Source organism: Squalius cephalus (assembly GCF_949319135.1).
Source record: "Squalius cephalus genome assembly, chromosome: 10".
Lineage (NCBI taxonomy): Eukaryota > Metazoa > Chordata > Actinopteri > Cypriniformes > Leuciscidae > Squalius > Squalius cephalus.
The window spans coordinates 8,503,844-8,519,582 of NC_137131.1; the positions used below are offsets into that span (position 1 = coordinate 8,503,844).

General features: G+C 38.7%; 1 protein-coding gene across 2 annotated transcripts in view; it reads left to right on the forward strand.

Moving 5' to 3' along the window:
• Window positions 1-15,739, forward strand: part of shq1 (SHQ1, H/ACA ribonucleoprotein assembly factor) — a 35,008-nt gene that overhangs the window by 12,574 nt on the left and 6,695 nt on the right. For both annotated transcript variants that reach the window (XM_079883463.1, XM_079883464.1), the window contains exons 9-11: window positions 475-528; window positions 5,264-5,387; window positions 10,009-10,129. In XM_079883463.1, coding sequence (XP_079739589.1) covers window positions 475-528; window positions 5,264-5,387; window positions 10,009-10,129 — 299 coding nt within the window. The remainder of the gene's footprint in view (window positions 1-474; window positions 529-5,263; window positions 5,388-10,008; window positions 10,130-15,739) is intronic.

The window sequence follows — 15,739 nt, forward strand, 5'->3', positions numbered from 1 at the left end:
CGCGAAAACCTCACAACACCCGCCCCTGTCGGTGATTGGTTGGAACACTATTTGTTTGGGTTTTGAGTGTTTGGCTAAAACGGGTGAAAACAACTGTTTTTGTGTGCAGATCTCCGAGCCTAGGCTGCCTACAGAGACGCGGTTTTTTGACGGCATGCTTATGGGGCGGGCAGCTAGCGGATCGTTAGGTAAGATTAGATGAATGTGAACATTTATGTTTGGGCCTGAAATCGCTGATACCACCTTTAAGGGACGGTCACACTGAACATTTCTTCTATTGACTTCCATTCATAGGAATGCGAATGCAGAAGACAAGAAAACATAAGCTAATGTGAATTTTGCTGTGTTCCAAAGTTCAAGTTTGGTGAACTCTGCCCTACAATTTCATATCACATAAAGACATGTGACGACTAGATGATATAGTGATGTAGGATCATTGATGGCAATATTGATCAATGTTGTTGTGATTTCCAGGTAGAGTCAGCCTGGACCATCAGGAAGCTCAGCGGTACTCTCAGCTGGCTGGAGGTATGTCATACATTTAGCAGCATAACAAAACACAACATGGCCTTGAAGGCACGAACAAACAAATGAATGAGCGAGTGACCGTTAACAAGATTTTAACTTAGAGGGTTCACATATGTGGAGACTCTGGCTTTGTTCAAACCTGAGCTTTAGGACTCAACGTCTGCTCTGCCATTCTGCAAGTGATTAAATCTGATCTGTTTGTTCAAACAATGTAGTCAATATCCCATGTGTCTACTTCTGTTGCTATAGTAATATTGTAAGCATCAGCACAATGCCAAGAGACTTTCTCATACTACGAGTGAGAGTAGCTGTCAGTGTGGAAAGAAAGGTTGAAAAACCTGGACATTTTGCCTCTGCTCATGTCCGTCATGCTGAACTCAAGATGTATGAGAGAACATAAGCAACAGATTTTTACGCATTCATGAAGATACTGCTGACTTGTTCCTTCATTTCACAATTCCCTTCACAGTTTTCACCATACACTATACAGCGTTATATCATGATGGAATGGAATAAATTCGCAACATTAGGAGGAAATCAGTTGAAGCACTAAAATGACTAAAAGTGAAGATTAAAGGTCCCGTATTATGCCCCTTTTCACAAGATGTAAAATAAGTCTCTGATGTCCCCAGAGTGTGTATGTGAAGTTTTAGCTCAAAATACCCAACAGATCATTTTTTACAGCATGTTTAAATTGTCATTTTTTGGTGCTCAGAAAAACACGCTGTTTTAGTGTGTGCCCTTTAAATGCAAATAAGCTGCTGCTGCACGGCACAGGGGGCGGAGCTTCATGAGCTCGCGCTCAGTCTCTGAGAACTATTTCATCTCACGGAATGATGATAATATCAGAAACTCTCAGTAACGGTGTTCATTTCGAGTCGGACAATAATGCCTACAGAGTCAGAGTGCTGTATAGAGATGGAACAGGTATAGTTTAGTAGTTTAATTACGGTTATAACGTATTTGTCATCTGCTTGTATGTATATTAATAGCCTACAAGTCTGCTGTTTCGGACCAGGTCCGAATGACGATCTGATGAGTTTAATAAAGTTTATTGTACATCACACAAAAGATGAAGCATCAGTTTTACTTCAGAAAATCACCGTAAGAGCTGAGTAAACACAGTATAAGAAGTGCGTAAGTACATAAATTTCGGTAGAATTGAGGGAGCATTTTCTTTAAAAACAAAATAATTCCACCTCGTCTTGGCTGCCTCAGACTTCGGGAGTAAATAGAGAGAACTATGTGGATTAATACATCCAGCCACACAACACCTACAACGCTGGGAGACATTCTCGTCAGTGCAGTAAGTTAATGGCGGAACTCGCTGTGAACTCGATCAGGGTGGGTCTATGTTAGAATGGCAGTGTCGGTTCGGGAGTATATAATAGCCCGCCCGCACTTAAATTTGATTGGTTGGGTCCTTACATGCGCTTCGTGAGGCACACTAGCACACACACGCAAGGTCTCGCTCCCTCTCTCTACACGTTCTTCCCCCGGTAGACATAGAATCCACAGCTAGATCAATGAGAAGCCCTATTACAACGACCATCATTTGAAGTGTCACACAGTTCTGAAATTATCGTACATTATAGGATTTTTTCCATTATTGATCGTACATCGTACAGAGGTCAAAATTATCGTACAAATACGATAATTATCGTACATCTGGCAACACTGGCAGTGTCTGATAACAATCGTGGGCGGGGCCTGTTTTAGTGACATCACTAAAACAGCATTCTGAAAACAGGTCGATTTTTATCACTATTGGCTGGTTGTGTACACACACTGCCAACACACATTTATGTCCAAACAGCATGCAAAAGTGAATTTTGCATAATACGGGACCTTTAAACAGAAATAAAAAAACAAATACTAAAAAAAATCTGAAGCACATAACAAAATTATTGAAAATTAAACTAAAAAAGAAAGAAAAGTAAATAATGGTATAATTAATAATGGTATAAATAATTTGCTATAATAGTAAATAAATAATACTAAAACAACACTGGTTTGTTATACGAGGAATGATAAAGGGAGTGTTCATGGATGCAGCTCTAGACAGTATTGCACACTTTGTATGACGTTACTTGTGCTTAACATTGCAAATTTCACATGAACAGAAGCTTAAGATAAGGGTATGCAGCATTCTGGTTACATTACATTAGACATTTGTCATCCTCTGAACCACTGCTGATATTAAAATACATGCAGATTACACCACTGTCCATCTCTAAGCTCAGCCATTTTTAAAAGCATGTTCTTAACACTTGTCCTACCCAGATGCAACACACCAAGTTTCCAGCACCGACAAAAAAAACAATTCACACATCTGATGTGCATTCTTGGCTATTAGTTACTGCAGAAATTGAAAAATAAATATTGATCATTGGTGTCTCCGACGAGTACTCGATTACTCTTGCTTATCCCTGATTTGCATAAACGTGTGTCTAGTGAAATGTAGCAGACAGGCATTTACATTTTCATCATAAGCATAATCCATCCTGTGCCAAAGTGGACACCAAAGCGAGGGACACATTTAACCTTAAACTGCTTGCGTATGGTTAGCAGAGCTCTAAGCTTTGTGTGCGTGTGTGTACGCGTATACTGACTCCTGGGGCGGCAGCAGTCCCTAATCCCCCACATTTCCACAGTGAGTGTGACAATGAGGACGAGTAACCCGACACCTCTCCCAGCTCAGTGCGCTGAGAGCCAGCACTCCGCTGCAATACTGATAATGGAAGGGTGGTAATGACATCCTCCAACTGCCTGCTCTCTCTCTCTCACACACACACACACAAAACAACACAAACCCTCTGCCCCCTCATTTCCTCTTTCACTCTTTCCTTTTTAGTGCTTGCAAGGCAGCTTTATATTGATCTTCCTCAAACATTCGTGTTAGGGTTTTGCCCCAAACCTCTGACCTCTGAAGTATTAAACCATGTTAATTTCGTTTTGTCAACGACATTTTTTTCACTGATGAAAAATGAGGCAATAACTAAATAACCAGTTTTTAATGACAAATACTATGATTAATAGATGTTTTCTCCTGGTGTATGTAATGAGTTTGGAAATTTTAGAGAAAAGCTTAGTTGATGCATCACAATTAAACTAAACCCATTAGAATTTAGTCGACTATATCGACTGTAGTTTTAGTTTTTTAAAATCTTATATTTAGTCAACCAAAACTAGACTAAAACTAAAACAATTCAGATGACTAAAATATGATTTAAACTAAATCAAAATTTGCTGTCAAAATTAACACTCGTGTTAAACTTCTGCAATTTATTCTGCCTACAGACTCTGTTAAAACTTTTATTTGTAGATCATTTCAGCCTTATGTTTGCTATGTATTTTTATTTTTACAAAGTAGTCTATATGACCTATATAAGCCATTTGAAATCATATGAAAGGTTTGTGTGAGGAACAGACCATTCTCTCCATGTTATTCACTGAACACTCTTGACATAGTTCTCCTTGAGAGTTCATTAAAAGCAGCCAATTTTGAGACTTTTCTTTTCAATGAATTGGTTGATCTGGTTCAAACCAGGTTGAATTATTTGTTGACAAGTTGGATTTATCTGGGTCTTTGGTTCTTGTCACTAGTTTCATTGTAATAAACTTGATGGCAATTCTGTGTATTGAATTTTTTTTATATAAATATTTGTAAAATTGTTTATCATCATATTTATTAATAATTTTTTAGCACGCTGGCATTTGTTTATTTATTTATTTTTCTTTTCAGTTAATTGTTTCATCCAGTTCACAAAATCATGCTGAATGATTCATTCGGTTCTCTTGTATGAAATGGGATGAGTAAATGATGACTGAACGTCATTCAAATATTTGTATAATAAATTATGATTGTCTTGCAGTTATTTGCATACCAATTTGTGATTGGTCTTTTCATTCATGCATCTGTTAAACCATTTAAAGCCACCTACTGCTACAAACACAGTGTTGCATTATGTGACGATTCTTATGCACAGCCAGTAGAACTCAAAACACTGCCTCTGAAGCATTTCATTTACACAGAACAATGGCCTGAAACTGAAGCGTCCTAAAACTTCAGTGCTATTCTTCAGCTATCTTGCAAGCACTGGTATTTCCTTCAGGAAATGCTAATGTAGTTTCTCAACACCCTATCATTGTCTCCCCCTCTCTTTCTCTCTCAATCTCCTTCATTTCTCTTCCTCTCCACCCTGTGTTTTGCCTAACCACTGTAAAGCCAGTGCTCCTTGAGACACCCCCCCCCCCCTCCTCAGCAGGCTTATTTACACCAGTGTTTAATAGCCTGGGGGAGTGCATGAGCTATGATGACATGCTAGAATGGCTCCGGGTGCATTCTTAACAAGCTGCTGAGAGAATAGCGGAGGGGAGGTAGAGTGGGAGGCTGGAAAACGCAAAGAGAAAAGAGAGAAAGAGAGAGAATAAAGACATGTTTTTCCCCCCAAAGCACTTGTCTGTTGATGCTTAGACTACGGAGAACTCTGAGGCGAGCGATTAAACACTGTCTACAATTAAGAACGCCGCTTGCCAAGGTGTTTAAAAGTTGACCTACTATTTACCCTGCTAATAAAACGAGAAGTCGTTGGGAATAATTAGAGCAATTTGCTGTAATTACCAGTGGAGTTAAGAAATGATTGATGTAATATGCCTAGACAGATCTGGAGCAATTTACAGACCACGCTTGTGTGTGTGTGTGTGTGTGTGTGTGTGTGTGTGTGTGTTACAGACGTATCACTCTGTACAAGATGTGCTGGTGTCTTTCGGCAGGAGGACTTTGTGCTACCCGCTCTATCGGCATTTCTCCTTGATCACAAGAGCTGTGAAAGACGTTGCTTGCATTTTTCAGTCTGGTGAGTCCTGTCCCTCTTTTTTTATTTCCCAGTTAAAAACAGACCTCTTAGCCATTTCCAAGCCACCAAAGGATCGGGTTGAGGGTCAAGACTAAACACATGACCTGATCCTCACCCTGTAAACCCTGCAGTGCTTCCACCTCATTACAAGAATCCCTGCTGCCAATGAAAGCAAGCGCATCTTTCAACTTCATATCGCCAAAAAGGCAGGTTTATATATATATATATATATATATATATATATATATATATATATATATATATATATATATATATATATATATATAAAAAAAATTAATGAAACAAATACATAATTATTTTTTATGCCTATAATAACATTCAGAATATGAAATATAATATTATTAATACAAAAAAATCAAAACAAGTTTAAAATAAGAATGTTTAGATATTTTTTTTTTTTACTGTAAAGAGTCCCATCCCACATATTTTGTTCTCAGTAAATCTCGGAAATGCATCACAATACAGAAGTGTGAGTTGCGAATGCTATTTCATGTTGACTTTAAGAGACTAATGACAACAAGAGCTTGACAGGCAACCTAAATTTACCCACAGCAGACGGTGTTGCTCACTCTGGACCAGATTTAACACAACGCTCACCATCCCTCCCTGATCAGCAGGGTGCTTTGGTAAAAGACATTTTCCATGACAAGTCAGTCAACAGATTGCTCATGTCTTCGTGTGCTTAGTCTTGCTGTTCTGTCAGCGTAAGTGGGAGGGGGGGTTAAGAATGAGGGAATCCGAGAGGGATGTCTCCTCACTTCTGAAGAAATCAGCGATTCTGCCGAGTAGACACTGTTGCCTTTGATATCTCTGCGAGAGGAGCAACCTTTAAATCAAAGAAGCCATCTGTGGGAGAGACAGAAGCGCTGTGTAAACACATTTTGGGGCGTGTGTGGTGAGATTATCCAACACATGTTGATTTTAGCGCTCATAAATAACTTCAATTAAAGGGCTTGTAAGGTTTGGGATTAGCAAGGTATGGTTGATTTGAGAAGTTAAGACTACATAACAAAACAAGATTAGATAAGCAAAATCACACTTCACTGATTTCAGGTTCATGTCAGGTACTGGCAGCTTTCTGCACTGACTGAGAATGACAAGTACTCATGGAAGATTTCATAAAGAAACATTGTTTGCAACACATTTTAGACCCATAATTGGTTATTCAGTTTGAGAAAAAAAGGTAGCGTGATCCTCCATCAGGAACTGATTGAATTGTGAAAATTTGTCTACTTATGACAAGTGGTTGAAAAAGGAAGGCACTTGGAGACGTCAACTAGGAAGTCTTTTTAGATGTAGGCAAAAAATAATAATTTTGATGAAAAACGCATAAAAAAAAATTTCTGGTGAAATGGAATGTTACACAACTGAACCTTTCCCATTAAGACCAGGGATGTGTATTAAGAAAGTAAGTAGGATCGGTTTAGCTTTCAGGTTGACTCTAAAGACCAGATAAAAAAATGATGACCCAAATCAAGATGGATAAACCCTACAAAGTCCCACCCTGCGTTATTTCATACTTTAATGCTTGGGAATACCATTTCAGGCTGTATTTTAAAGACTATATAAGTCTAAGACATTATACACATATAAGACATTTAATAATAATAGATGTACATACATTTGATAGCTTTGAAATCATAAGATCCCACCCTACATTGGGTGGGCATTGATAGTATAGAAACGCATAATTCTATGCGGGTAGTATGTCACAGGGTTGCATCTCTTAATTATGGTTGTTAGCGCAGCATAAGCTCGTTGTTTTGGTTCAGGAGGAACTGTAAAAGGCGGCTGCTGTTTGTTTGCGGGTGCTCTATGACTGTCTACACCTCTGCATAGCCTCATGTAATGCGCTGATGACGTGTGATGTCTGAGCGAACATGGTGCGCAGAGGTATGCAAATACATATGTTCACAGGCAGGTAGGACTTCCTATAATTTCATTCGGACCGAATGCAATGATTGGACGAACCTTTTTTAGTCCTGAGACTTCCACAGAAGAAGTTTACAATTTGTAGATTTACAACCAGCAAAGCCTCATGAGCAATAAGGCTCCCCTTTAATGAACGGTAACAGCGGTGTGACTCCCCTCGGAAAGCAGGCTATCCTGTGACACCTTGACTGTCCTGGGTAATTAATTTGTCGGCAGAACATGAATGGAGGTGTGTATCTGATGTGTGTGTACTCTAATTTGAGGCACTTCGTTTAACCAGCTGTGAAAGCAAACAGTTGTAGGTAGGAAAACAAACCCATTAATGATCCTGCACGAGGAAAGCCGTGATGGAAATGCTATCCAGGGGTAAATATTTGAACAGCCCTCTGGCAGCTTGTCTGGTTGTTCTCCGAGAGATCCTGCTAAAGTCAGCGGCCCTCAAGGAGATTGAGGAGGGAGACTATGGATAACGGCCTAAAAGATGCACTGTGGGCAAATATAAACACTGAACGTTCAGGGGCATGCCTGTATTTCATTTAACTGCATAACTTGGATTCAGTTTCCACTTGTTTTGCTCTGCACTGGTATGAGCTTTATCAGTTAGCACAGTGTTTCCCAACTTTTTGCCATTGTTACCTCCATAGCACCATGTTAAATACCCCTTATATGTACTAGGCTTAATTCCAGGTTTAATTGGTTTCTATTTGTATATATTTAAAAATGTTATTTATTTCTGTGATGGCAAAGCTGAATTACATGCTAATATGCTGCTCAAGAAACATTTCTTATTATCAATGTTGAAAACAGTGTTTGTGGAAACAATGATCTATATTTTTTTGAATTTTTTGAGGATAAACTTCAAAAGAACAGTGTTTATTTGAAATAGAAATAGTTTGTAACAAAGGACTTTACTGTAACTTTTGATCAATTTTACTTTCAAATGTAAAATTCGTTTTATCTTTTGGTTTGGAAGCAGGTTCATTTTCATGGGATTTTGTAAAAAAGCTCTTTTACATCATTCAGTGCTTTTTTTTTTTTTTTCTTTTTTTTGCTAAGTTCTGTCGTAGCTTATTGAGATACATTGTTTTCCTTGGCAGGAATTGTCATCTTTAAGCCAACGTGATCAATCTTAAAAAGTACATTGCCGTATTCACGATGATAGATGTAGGCCATTTGATGCGGCATAATTTGATGTCAATGTTCTTTAATGTGATTTTTGCAGCTGTTTCACGAGTAAAGCTCCTTTGTTCACTCGTGTGAGGTTTTTCCACACAGACAGCAGTCAGTGTCACCCTTTGTATGATTAATAAATTGGTGGTTTAAGGCTGAATCTTACCAAGTTTGTCAACAACATATCCAGGTCATATTTCGCACCAAAATCAAAGAAGAATATGAAGCCTGTTTGATGGACCTTTTATTTTGTTAGGCATTTTACAGTATTCTCATGACAATTAAGCACAGACATCTTTCTCCCCTTAAAAGTAGAGATACTGATGACATATGTTTTGCAAGTAACGTATAAATCACAAATATATCATTATATTATAGTAGAAGCTTTACCAGTGAATTTGATGTCAAAATGTCAAGTAGCTAGTGAAAGACTGATAATGGGTTTTATTTTCTTAATCCAATTTTTTTTTTTTTTTTTTTTTTTTTTTGGATGAAATATGACCTAGGCATGTTTTTGGGCAGGCTTTGTGAGAATGTGGACCTTTACCATCTGAACTTCCAGGGCCCAAATCTCACCTTGTCACCCCATTCCTCCTCTTCCTCTTCTTTCTTCTCTTCTCCTCAACTTCTTCCCCTGAGACGCCTGATTGCAGCACATGATTAACTGGCTCAACATGCAATCTAAACCCAGCACACATTGCACCGCACAGTCCCACAGCTGGTCTTCGGAAGAATCCAAAAGCTTTCTTTTCCTCCACTCTCCCAGGGAGCAGTGAAGAAAAGTAGAAAACCCTTCAATTATAGATGGATGAGAGTCAGAGAAAGCGAGAGAGGGAGGAAGAATGGAGAAAGACAGAGTACGGTTCAAGTTCCTGGAGTTTTTCTCGCATGTCCTGAAGCTGGAAGCCACTGCGGCTGCTCTGGGTAAGAGCTCCAGCTTAAATGGGAACCAAATGTTTGTGTAAGGCTTTCCTCGGTGCGAGTGCACTGTTTGTTTTCTGAGGCGGCTGGAATGTCTCCACCGGCTGCCAGGCTATTCTGTGGGCAGCTCGAGAATCCTCGGGGTCCTGCTTTCGCTTCACAACTGAGCCCGTTGCATTGCGCTGAGGGGATATTTTGCACCTTATTTGGGAGACGGGTGTTATGACAACAAATATCATTGCTGCTGCATGGTGCCCTTAAGGTGTTTGTGTGTATGTGGGTGTGTTTTGTGTATTGTGGAAGCATCTGCCAGGACGGAAAATACAATCATCTTAAAAAGCATCTGCTTAGCACAGATTTCCCTTTTTTGCTCCAAAATAGTTGCACAGTTAATCACTAACTCCACTGTCTTTACTGCTTAAAAAAATCTCCAAAAAAATCCAAGTGTTCTTAAAATAAAGATGAATTTACTGTTAAAAATAAGTGTTTGTTTCCCCGCTGGTTTAAGCATAAACCTCACTAATAAACGCATACTTCTGTGTTTAGGCTGATTCAGTGCATGTTTTCTTTGTCACAGGGAAGGCCTGCATCCTGAAATGTCTGCTAGCCATCCATAAGATCTTCCGGGAGAACGATCCAGCCTATATCCTCAATGACCTCTACATCACGGACTACTGCATCTGGATCCAGAGGATCAAGTATGTTCAGTCCAGTCCAGCCTGAATTAGCCAACCTGAAATGAACTAGGTCCAAAATCTGACCGTCTGCTAATCATGCCGTGTTGATGAATCCCTGCTGAGAGCTAAACCGCAGGTTCATTAAAGCAGTGAGCCACAAGAGATGGCGTTATAGTGATTTTACTAGGGGTAAGAGGTTTTTTTTAGAATCTCGCAATATCAAGTCCAGGTCACATTTCACACCAAAATCAAAAGATGAAAATAAGAAATTATGTTTCGCATACGGTTAACCACATTTTCACCACATCAATTAAAGTACTAATATTTTTTTTTAAATGAAACTATAAATGTTGTATATATTAGTATGTAACATTTAACTTTTTTAATAAAAAATTCACATTATATTCTATGAGATTTTTTTGGATTACGGTAATGAGCATTTGCGTGGAAATTGTCATGAAAAATGTCAAAATGGTCACTAAAATAGGCTATATTTTCTTTAGGCAAAATATTTATTATTTGTTTCTTTTTTGGGTTGAGATAAGCTCCATAAATGTTTTTGTCAGGTTTGGTGAGATTTACCTTCTTAGGCGCAATGTGAAACAGAGTGCCTAAAACCAGCAAGCAATAATATGACAGTATGACACAAATTATGAAGTTTATGATGAGAGTCCAAACGGTCCATTTCATATTTTTTTTGTTTTAGTTCAGTCTTAGTTGGTTAAACAGAACCACAGTGCTTGAACTTGATTCATGATGAATGGTAACGCAATCATGATTGTGCTCTGCATTTTTTGTAATCACTTCCATGTTTAAAATGCTAACTATAGCATAATTCAGTAATGAGATCTACTCTGCTTCCCGGCTGGTGTTCAGCTAAAGTCGTACGCTTGTCTATAAAGAGTCCAGTTGAAAAATGTGCTTCTGAAATTGTAGGCCCGGTGCCCAGATGCGATAAACGTCCTGCGGGGATTACGCAGACATTTTTCAGTCCTGTGTTTTGCCAAAGTGTAGATTTTCTGGCAAGAAAATGTCCTTGACAGCTAATTAATAATGGATGTGTAAAATGGCAGAGTTTAAATGTGCCTATTTTCTCAATGAGACAAAGGGAGAAAATGAGGGGAAAGAGACGGAGAGAGCAGAGGTGGGTACAGAGACTCTTTGTCCGTGGTCCACAGAGAACTGAACAGTTCCACTGTCAATGTGCTGGAAAACTCAGTCACTCTTGCTGGGCCTCTTAGTTACGGAGAAGAAAAAGCAAAAGGGCAAATAAGGCAAAGCACTATCATGTCTTTATTCCCTTCCTCTTATATTTAAAGTAAAATGGACATAAAATATTAAATGGCAGGGAAAAAATGTGTCCTTAGGGTTCTTCATCGATCACTAAATGCATCATCTGAGGCATCAATATCATTGACCTGCAATTGAGTTCTTGTGTTTCTCTGTTCCTCTCCCTCTTTGGTACTTTATTGAACAGAACTGAGGAAAAACAGACCGGAGAGCTGTTGAAAGGCGCAACTTGCAGGATCTGTGACAGCACTCTAGTGCCGCTGATGTGTCTTAGTCATACTTGCCTTGAGGCGTTTGACATCTCTCAACATCACACTGAAAATTGATTTCCAGTTTGCTTCCTTTTAGAGTATCTTTAGTTGTCTTGAAACAGTGCTGTAAACTTTTTCTTTGAGTTGAGACAAAACCCCTCTTGTCATGGGAAGTGACTGCAGGAGACTTTCTCCTCCTTTTAAGTGCTGGAGCATTTGATCAAATCCCCACTGCTCTGGTTTGTGTAGATAACTCCCTGTTATCACAGCAGGTTTGTTGTGACAGCGTTTTCAACATCTGACATATCCTCTGTCAGATTATTTAAACAATTTTCTCTTACAGAAAATCTCCTTCCAGAAGGACGCCCCAGTCTAGTTATCTGAGCGAGTTATCTTTGGCTACGTTCACGCAGTGGCAAAATGCAGTTGTCACTCTTGTTTTAGAATGCAAAATTGTTCAGAATTCAGAATTTCCATCCATTCATCCATCCACAGACTTACAGATAAATAGAGCGAAAGAACGCTGGATGGATGGGAAAATTTTGATTTTGAAATCAAAAGAATGATGGATGGATTGAAATTCTGAATTTGACATCAAAAGAACGATGGATGGAAATTCTGAATTTGAAATCCATCAATTCATCCATACAGATAGATAGATGGAATGATCGGCGAATGGGTGGAACTTCTTAATTTAAAATCCATTCATCTATCTTTCTTTTTGTCTGTCTGTCTATCGATGGATAGCTTTCAAATTCAGAAAGAACAATGGATGGATTGATCAAAATTCTGACACTGAAAGCCATCCATCCATCGTTCTGTCTGTCTGTCTTATCTTTCATTTGGTATCTCTATTGCTCTATCTACCTAACCGTAAAACTTTAAGGATTTTCAAACTTTTTCAAAACGAGTCCTCATCAAGACAGCATCCAAACCTGGCTTTTCTAGTTAAAAATTACAAGCATATATGTTTATTTAAATGATATTTTACCTCATTCTACTTACTTGCATCCAATTTTGAATTGTAATTCTTCATCCTGTTCCTAAAGGTTTTTTGACGTGAAATGTGGTTTAGTGAATTTGCCCCTGACTGTGTGAACGTAGCCTTTGTGAGATCTCTGGATAATAGATGTTATCCAGTCTCATCTGTGGCAGCAGTTCCTCCTCAAATCTCTTATCGGCAGTCAGACACGATCAGCTGCTTGTGATGAATGCTGGGATTAATAAACCCTGCCCCTGAGGGATGATTTATATTGTCTCTCTCCAATCTGACCATCTTTCTCACTCTTGAAGTCTTCCAGACTGCCGGAATGTCATGCTCAAATTTATGACGTCTTAAAGACTTCAAGTGTGATTTAAATCTCTGTACTGGCCCTCCGATCAACAACGAAACAAAGTGGATTGAGTTGGACACTCCTCTTTCTGGCTTTTTGACTGACACGGCTCAATGAATCATTGTTTGACATTCTGATGGCAACATGCCTGACAATCGCCACTGTCACTCAATCCTTCTGTGTATGGTTGGAATAGTGTCTGACAAATTGTCCCATATCCATCCGCTATTGCAGATGTTCCCAACTTTTTACCTTAGCTGAACCTATATGTCCTAACTTGTTTATTAAAGTAATATTCCTTAATGAGTTACTCATCGTCAAGGTGTTTCAAACCTGCATTTGCTTTTTTTTTTTTTTTTTTTTAACAGACTTCCAAGCTTCACAAAGAATTAAAATACACTATAAAGTTTTCAGAGGTTTCAGAAGAGTAAGGAATATAGGAAGTTGAATGGAGTTTTTCTTTGGAGTTTGACATTCCTTGGCCACTGTAAAAAGATGGTTGTATTGAAACCACAGTTTTTGTGGAATTGTATGAGGATGAGTAAATGATAGATGCATATTTTCCATTTGGATGGTATTAATTAGAAAAATCCTTTTTATTTATTTTAGTATAGCATTTTAATTTGTTTACTAACTTATAGGGGAATTTCTAGCACACTCTTGGTTGGTAAACGGGAACATTGCAAGTTTGGGAATGAAAAGTACTAAAGACCACTAAAATAGTTTCCTTTTGTTTGTATTCTGAGGTTCATACGTGTTCAAAACAATAGACACGGGGGAGACAAAGAAAAGCAGTTTTGCATTAACAAATATCTTGGAATGTATGCATGGAATGATCTCTGTGCTCTAGAGAGGCTGCAAAACAACTCGTTTGAACAAAAAGAAAACTCATGTTTTGCCTACAGACATTAGCTAAGCTTGCAAAACTTCCATACAATATATACAGTTGTCCTCTGTTTCAAAAGTCACCTTACAGCAGCTCTGCAATCAATTACAATCAGTGCAGATGAGGTTCTGCTACACATTTCAATGTGGCTTCAATGTGTGCCGCTGATGCCATACTCTGAGACCACTGGCATTTTCTTATCTTTTCTTCCCCCTCCCATCCAGCATGCAGAATCATTCCAGTGAGTCGACTCTTCGGCCAGTTCGGAAAGCAGATAAGATAAGGTGGAACTTACTGTGTTTCACTAAGTGCAATGTAGCTGTTATCTGACAGAGCCTTGCTTTTCATTTTCCCTTTGTGTTCAAACTCCTTAATTGGGTCAGTCGGATTCTGAACGGAAACCATGGCAACCTGTTAAAGGTGAGCTTAAGGGTTTATCTTTTGACAAGATGAGAAAGTTGCTTTCTCTGACATTGAGAAACGACACATTGTCAGAGTATTGACGCTCAGCCAACTGTTTTTCTCCAGGGACTCGAGCCCCTTGCTTGAGGGTAAAGAGGTCTCCAGGGGCCACATGGGTCAGGGGTTTCGTAAAGCTTCGTGGTCAGTTGCCCCAGAGTGGACATTACTGTTGTCAGTTAGTGTTAGTGTCAGAAACTGTGTTTTCACTTCTTGCATCAGTAGCCAAGTGAATTGTGAAATCCCTCTCTAGCATTGAGGGAAATCGGGCTTAAAATATCTCGGTTTGGTGTGTGTGTGCTGGTTAATAGCACTGTTTAGGTTATTAAGGATTGCTGTCATTTGAGTTTGGATGGCTTTGAGTTTGATTGTGACATTTTTGGTTTTGTTCTCTGACATTTCACTAGCTTTCCGTCCAATTCGAGAGGTTTGCTTATGACCGTACTGATCAGCTTGGGTGGCGTTTGGAAAAAATGGGGAATGACTGCATCTTGGTTGTAAAAAGTAATTAATAGTGTTGGACTGGACTATATAGAAGTACCTGCAGGTGTCTTTGTCACGTATGACTGATGTATTCTGTAACTAAATTTGTCTAAATAATAGGGGTTTACTAAGTAAAGGCTGATTTAAATGTTGTTTTTTAAACCAATAATGATACAAATTATTTTCATGTGTAAGTATTCGATAACCAAAATGCAAAAACTTTTAATAGTTGGATTATCACAATCAAGTAGGGGTGTAACAATACATTATGTCGAGATATCGCAATATAAAAATGCGACGATATGTATCGGTGATGCAAATGATATGATATCCAAGACTCGGCTTACTTTATTTATAAGGTATAATTCACCCAAATTGTAAATTCTGTCATCACGTACTCACCCTCATGTCAAAAGATCCAAAAAAATCATAAAGGCATCATAAAAATAATCCGTAGAGCAGTCTAATCCATATCCAAATCTTCTGAAGAGACACAAGGGCTTTGTAATGATAAACTGGTTTACAACGTAAATACTTGGGTAAACACGGATGTTCAAATGTGTGCGTGGCATGCGAGAACGACATGAGAGTGAGTAAATGGAGACAGAATTTAAATTTTGGGATGAACTAACTTTTAAGATTGGGAATAGTCATTCAGACGATTAGAACTGTGATTGATTGCATTGATCAAATGAAGCACGGACGCGCTGGAGCGGAGCTCATCAAAGTGAAAGCACAAACATTATTTAAATCACCTTATCACATTTAGTTTTAGTAGTATGATTATTCAAAGTGTTTTAGATGGTTTATTCTTATCATGTAAGTGCATTAATAGCGGGAGAGGCGGGTCATAGCGAGCACCGGGAAAGTCTGTGCCTGTGGCTTGTCTTTAAGTGATCCAGTGAATGGCTGCATTGAAAGCGCGAGT